Genomic DNA, 7629 nt, shown 5'->3' on the forward strand with positions numbered 1-7629 from the left:
ACAACAACAACAGTGATAACAACAACAATTGAGTCAGTTTTGATGCTAGAACCGATGTCTGCAACATCAGCAACGTCATTGGAGTTGCGGAGAACCTAAACTAACGATGAATAATGCGTTCATTTTTAAGTTTTCCTCTGACAATTTTAGTTACAACAGCTGAAAATGAATGATGGACACATACATTTTCAAGCACTTTCCAACGTATCAATAACAAAATTATGCCATTCGTTTTTGGTGGTTTTCCCTTGTATCCTTAACAAGGAACGAATATTGGAAAAAAAACATTCATCCTTCACAAAGTAAATAAAAATTTTTTGAATGAAAAATTGTAACACAGAATACAACATAATTTAAAACATTGTAAATTTACAACAACTGTAAACATTGTTGCATGTGGTTCTCCATGTGGTTGTAAATCAAAATTATTGGATAACAGTGAAAGTATTATCACACCACTAACGAAGCTCCAACACATTCAGTGTAGAAAGTATATGGAATTATTTTATGAAATACAACAAAACAAAATATCAATCCATGAAAATGTATTCTGTCACCTACAAAGTAGACCCCATCAAAGTTAATGCAACTATGTCAGCGCTTGACCCAACTTCAGTGTTCCTTAAGTTCATTAAGGTATTGAGATATATTCACAAGCTTAGTTCTCTTTTCTAAATATAATACAGTAAAAATCTTAAACTTGATGAAATATACTGATATATGTAGTTATAGTATCGGAGAAGTCGTTCAAAGTTATATCACCCGATTATTTTCGTAAGCATATTTTCAAAAAATAATTGATGTAAAAATTTTGGGAACAGTAGTAATCGTCGTTGCTTATTTGATTAAATGCGTTTTTTATAACTTCATTGGTCAGATACGTTATTTTACGATTCTCAGTATATAAACCTACTTTCGTATATGAAAGTGCACACGCAGATAGAGTATCTAACTGTGACATGGTGCAATCTAAACTTGCAATGCATCGACGTTAGGGAACAAAATTCGATAAGAAAATCTTACCTTCAAATAAACTAATGTACTTTCGAATTATTTTTACAAGAAGACACATATTGTTTTAATCAATAAAATTGTATAAAATAAAGTAATATCAGTAATTAAAATAAATAAAAATTTTGTTGAAAATGCATTACATGTCATTTTTCAACTCCTTCATAAGCACTATGATAAAATATATCACAAATTCCAACAATTTTAGAATACTCCATATATTAAACATAAATATGATTTATTAGTAGTTATACTATTATTACATTGGATTTTAAGTCCTTTTCAAATAACAGCTATATATATGAATCTCAGTGCATTCAAAGCAATGCTATCAAACTTAATAAACACAACTATCTATACATATATACATATTTTAGTATTATATTGATATTAGTTATCATAACTCTGCTTTAAATTAGCATTATTATTAACATAATAGACTTAAGCATACGTTAAGTTAATCTTAACATTTATTTAAGCCGCTATTTAATAATTATCACTTCAACTTTAAAAACAGAAAGTTACTTTATACGCAAGTAATTAGACCTCAAATACTACCTTAAAGCAATTACAGATAGCTCAAAACCTGGCTTTAAGAAAACTGTTTAAGATTCCATGATATATTAGATCAACAGACATACATAGAGATCTTAGGATTGACTCAGTGAAAAAATATAACAGAGACAGAGCTCTAAAATTATTCACTAAAGTTGATACGCTAATTAACCCCGCCCTAACAATCCTCAAGTCCACTTCTGAACTCTCAGAAAGATATGCTGATTTAAGGTCCGTCATCAACTAAAAGACAAATTAATGATATGTTTTTTTAGCCTAGTTAAAGCCTAGTGTGGGGTAGAGATAAGCTCCCCAGCCATTATAGAGTAAAAGTGCGTAATAGCACTAACTCAAGAAGAAGAAGAATCAAGAATCAAGTAAAATGATCTGTAAGTTTTTTGGTCTTTCTAAAAAATTTAATTAGTTCGATTCATATTCAATGTGCAATGATTTAATATATTTAAGAATTGGTCCTTCTGATCTTCAAATCGGACCCGGAAAAAAAAATAACCCTATGTGAAAGTATCTTTCGATTCTTAAGTAAACTAGTAGAAATTTTATTTTAAAGCAGCTCTTGATTCAAAATATTTTTCTTGAAACCTGGAACTAATCACATAGTGCTTTGGATGACAATTTTGTTTCACATATATCACCTTAAGAATGTTGTACAATCGAAACCAGAATCAGAAAATGGATAATCCTTTATACCATCTTCAATTTTGAGTATAAACCTTTGGATGACAATTCTATTTGATATACATCGCTAAGACAATCATGTAAAATCAAAACCAAAGAATAGATAACCTTATGGAAGAGTGTGTTTTTCATCTTCATTATAAAAGTTCAAAACTATTCAGTAGCCTATATTCAGTACCTGAGACTTCTTACATTTTATTTTTTTTTTGCTTTGAATCATTAAGCTTATGTTTTTAATAAAAACCAATAAGTCCTCAAAATATAGAAAAGTTGAATTATTGTCGCAAATTTAGAAGAGAGAAGTGAATCAGTAGATAATATATAATAATTTACGATGCGGATGTGTTGTATTGCCAAGGCTACTATATTATTTAAGATCTGTCCATTTTTCTTAAATTTTTTTTGTTTTTTTTTTTGTTTTTTCCGGTTCATTATATTTGCGATGATGGCAGGAGGTCTGTTTAAAACTCTTTAAAATGTGTTTAATTTCATTGAATTAATTAAATAACAAAAATTTCATTTCAACTATTTTTTACGTAGTTGCATTTTTGAACTGATGTGTGAAAAATTGCAAGTATATACATATATACGGGCCTGAAGAATTCGAACAGAGAAAAAAGTGATATCGTCATTCCCAACAAATTCGTGACTAAGCACAGTGCATTCGCAGCTGGAATTTTAAGTATTTTAAGCAATTAGCATTGAACACAATTCAATTAACCAGCGCCAGAAAAATTCGAATGAGCACATATTCCGCGCGGAAATGTTGCCAACAAAAAAAGTGAAAAGTAGGAACTTTTAAAAAAATATAGAAGAAAATATGCCATCGACAGTAAAAAAACAAAAAAAACAAAACAAGAAAAGGTGAGGTGAAGAGTTGTGATGAAATCATGCTAGTAGGAGGGCGTCGCACAGTTAAGTTAAATGCAATATTCAACAAAAACGTTAAATGCGAAGTGCGAATTGCGAAGTTATAGTAAAAATGAAAATGAAAATGAAAATGAAAATATGTTGGAAGTGAATTTGAAAAATTCCACAAACAGCGTCTACGGAAAGCAACAAACCGGGCTGGACTGATTCGGGCAGTTGGACGTGAGAAAATTACAACCGGAAGTGCAAAACCCAATACACACTCAACGTCAACATGCAATGAACATACCCCAAACGCTGAACACCAAAAGCACTAAGTACTGCACATCGAACTAAACACGCTACAACCAGAAACACTGTTAAATGCAAAATGCTAAACGTTCGAAACTGCAATTTTAATGCTGTTTTCACAATTGTACTAGAGGCCTTGTTGTAGTAGAATTGTTGTAGTAGAGATGTTGTTGTTGTTGTTGCAATAAGTGCTGTACGCTGAAACACAGTGTCGAGTTGCAAAATAGGAAAATGCCACAGTGTCGTTGCATAAATCAGCATGCAACACATTTAACCAGCATAATTTCTTGGTAATGCAATTGTCGACTGCAATTCCCTACAAACGTGAAATGTACTAAATGGGAAGATTTCAACTACTACAACATTTTGGTCATAATTTACGTGCTACAACGAAACCAGCCAAAGTGAAACTAAACTGCTAAAAAACACAAAAAAAAAGCAACAAAACAAAAAAAACACGAAAGCAAATACCGAGTAGAAAGAAACATAATATAAATCCACCAAAAATCGGAAAGCGCAATAAATGTCACACATTTCACCCCACGTAAACATGGCATAAATCACATTTAAAATGGTTTCTAACTGCTTCCGGACTGCATGTGCAAATATCAAATGTGCAACATGCACACCACCGCCATTGTGCCAGTTTAATTGACTATCCTTAAAGGTAAAAGGGTGTACGCTTAAGTTTCGGTACGTGCGGTAGGCGCTCTTCACGGCATTAAGATTTTTCAACGCTTTAACAACTGTTTATGTTTGTGGCCTGCACTGAACACACCACCGAACAGCCTGCAAAGCACATTCCCACTGCATTCTAATATTAACTAAATTTGTAACAACACACGAAACGCATACACGCATGCAAATAAATGAACAGTCTAATGGGTGCCAAGAATAATACGAGTACCTTCGAACTTGAGCATTTGCAGGATATAGTGGCACATATGCATAGATGGCATAAATTATTTTTAAATCTATTTAATATACTTAATGTTGAACGAAATATAATGAACTAAAGTCAAGTTTTTATTTAACACTTACAGTTTATACAAAACAAATTCGATATTATAGAGAGATCTTATATAAATGGTCATGGTCGCATCAAATTTGAACAAAATTAAAAAATTGAGAATGAGAGAAAGAGAGAAAGTGATAGATGCCGATTTAAATTTGGTCAATAAGACGAGGCTTTGTATGCACCAGTAAAACATATTGGAATTTGCTCCTATTGCGTCTATGTGAATTTTTATATGGATATATAAGCTTATTAAAAAAAAATTACCTCTCAAATTGTAAGCATAGAAACACGTACTAAATTAATAGCAATTTGCTATTAGCAAAAGTAGCAAATTGATAATTGTGATATAGCTCTGGTTATGATAAAAAAAAACCTAAACTTGCGATGACCATTCGTCATATGATTGTTTGTATAACATGGCGCTTAGACAAAACTCCTAACATCAAAGGAAAATACATAAAGTAAGAGAGAATTGTACTAAAAAAAAAAAGCTACAATTAGAAGAAAGTCATATGATGAATGATTATTGCGATTTTACGCTATCTTTGGTCATGAGCAAAAGGCATGTAACACAAAGAGTCATATTATAATTATCAATTTTGTAGGTTCATCAACTTTCTCTTAACTTTTCATTTGTACCTGAATATAAAAAGTAATACTTTTACTAAAATGTGTAAGTTCTATTATTTATTACTGAGTACCGAGACACAGAAAGTTTCGTCTCCTTAAACTAACTTAAAATCAAAATTTCTTTCTTTATCTTACACTCAAATTTCGAATTTACATTGAAAACAACAACAATTTCACATAGGATGTGACAATGATGGTTTATAGACGTGTCTTCTGAGTGAAAGTCAATGTTAAACGTATATAACTCATTAATTTAAGAAGAGTGGCATTAAATATCAAGAAATGAAATAACAGATAAAAAAAAACCAGTAGAAGCTCTGAAATGAGAAATAGGGAATAACGAAAGTAAGGTAATGTGTGCTCTGTGTGTTGTAGATAAGAAGTGATTGAAATAAAAGAACATCTCGAACATCACTGTTAAGACTTTTGAGTAATCCAAATCAATACGTTTTAGGTTAAATTCTAAGTTAACCTAAGAAGTTATGGATTCTTATATTTATAAAGGACAACGTTTCTAGAAGATATTATCTCTTTTTATATCAAAATAAGACGACTTGATATATAAAAAAAAAATTACACTTTGAAACAAAATAACATTTTATTTATAAACCTCGTATGTTTATATTGAACATCACATAATAAATTTAGATAGATAAATAAATTTATGTATAATTTCATAGACATCAGAATCCCTTTCTAGCAATTTTAATTCCGGAAATGAAAATAAATTTTAAAAGTCTTCAAATAAAAATTAGTGCATCTTATAAAAAAATTTAGTTGACTTTGGTTTCTTTAAAATAATTTACGGATGCCTTGGCAAACTGTTTTTTATTGCCGCATTTCTCTCCTTACGAGTTTGTTTAGACTCTTTATGGTCGTCTTGAGATTGTGATCTAGATCCAGAAGAAGTTGCATTATTAGCATTTCGTTGCTGCGCTGATGATATAAAAGGCGACGCAATTGAAGAACTACGGATAATACCGCTACTATTGTAAACACTACCGACATTAACTTGAGGAGTTGCACTGTTTGTTGGCATTTCTCTTATGAAGTCTGCTGTGACAATATTGCGCTTGCGATGGTTTGTACCCAAAGGTGGGAATGCTTCAATAAGTACCTTCTCCTTAGGTGGTTGCTTTTTCTGTATATTTAAGACTGGATTGGAAGTTGACCTTTTATTTAATTGTGGAAAATCGATTTCACTTTCAATATTAACAGAATTATTAGTGGTGCGTTTCGAAGTGCTCGGTTCAGGACCGGTATCATTATTACGATTGTGGTTACGTCTGTCGCCTTGGCGTGTTGACACAAATAAATTTTCTAGTACTACTTTTTGTGCCTCAATTGAGGCACTTGCAACCTCTTCACCATGCTTCAAACTTTTGTGAATCTTAAAATCGATTTCGCTTCGAAACGCATTGACAAACTCACAATTGGCGCAGTCACCTATTTCGCAAAGATAATGCTGTGTACGGAAATGTTTTGCCAATTCAGTATAATTAGCATAGAATTCAGAAGTTTCACAAAAATGGCAAGAAAAATGCCTTTGTTTCATATGCTGGTATATCTCATCTTTATCAAGAAAATTCCGACGACAAAACTTACATATTGGATGACCACGTTGCGACGCGTCATTTGAATCGCCGCTCTTGATATGTTCTTTCAGCTCAGATTTTGTATAACATCTGCGTTCAAACGAGAATAATTTTAAGCTTTCCGTACAGATTTCACAAAAGTGAAGATTGTGCATTCTATTCATATGACTTTCAAGGCTTATGAAACATCTGAATGCACCACATTTACATTTTGGACAGCGATGTTCCAAAAGACGAAAGTACTCCTCTCTAACATTAACATCAGCAAATTTTATACAATATTCCCGGTCATAACTTGTTCTTGGACCACGATCGGCTTCGAGTTGTTGAAAGGGCAACTTGAATTTACTAAAAATGACTTTGAGTAAATCGCATCTACACACTGGACAGGTCCTTTCCTTGCATATAACGCGCAGTCGGGTTGAACACTCAAAACATATTGAATGATCACAGGTACCAATCGCAAAAATTGTGATTTTCTTGCAACAAATACAGCACACAGTAGCCTCAGTATTGGATTTTTGTTCCCCGTTGATGTACTGACCTTCAGTCTTATCCAAACTTTCTGAAACGAGACTTTCTTTCTCGCTCTTACCACTTATTTTATCAGTTGGACTCATAATAGAGATAAGTTTAAATATTTTCTTTTGCTTAACTTTTGCAAAAAAAAATTATTTAATACGAGATTTATAAATTTTTACTTCACTCTTTCTTTTTTCCTTAACGTTACTATTATTACAGGAAGACAAACTTTACTCAACTTGTCAATCAATGAAAAAGTATTGCCATATAAAAAAAATGTAAAATATAAATTCAAAATGAAGTATAATTTTAAGAAGACTATATTGATTTTTCTAAATGAATTAAATCAGTTGTGTATATATTTATATAATCTATTTCAACCTTAGTTCAAATTTATACATGAATATTTACATGAATATACATGAATATAGATTACGATTC

General features: G+C 31.5%; 1 protein-coding gene across 1 annotated transcript; it reads right to left on the reverse strand.

The window, feature by feature from the left end:
- Nucleotides 1–5873: 5873 nt before the first annotated feature.
- On the reverse strand, nucleotides 5874–7286 carry LOC119688233 (E3 ubiquitin-protein ligase ZNF598-like). The gene has a single exon (XM_038102913.1). It carries the CDS (start codon nucleotides 7284–7286, stop codon nucleotides 5874–5876), a length of 1413 nt encoding a protein of 470 aa, XP_037958841.1.
- Between the last annotated feature and the right edge of the window lie 343 nt (nucleotides 7287–7629).

This window comes from Teleopsis dalmanni, chromosome X (assembly GCF_002237135.1).
Source record: "Teleopsis dalmanni isolate 2A chromosome X, ASM223713v2, whole genome shotgun sequence".
NCBI classification, from domain to species: Eukaryota; Metazoa; Arthropoda; class Insecta; order Diptera; family Diopsidae; genus Teleopsis; species Teleopsis dalmanni.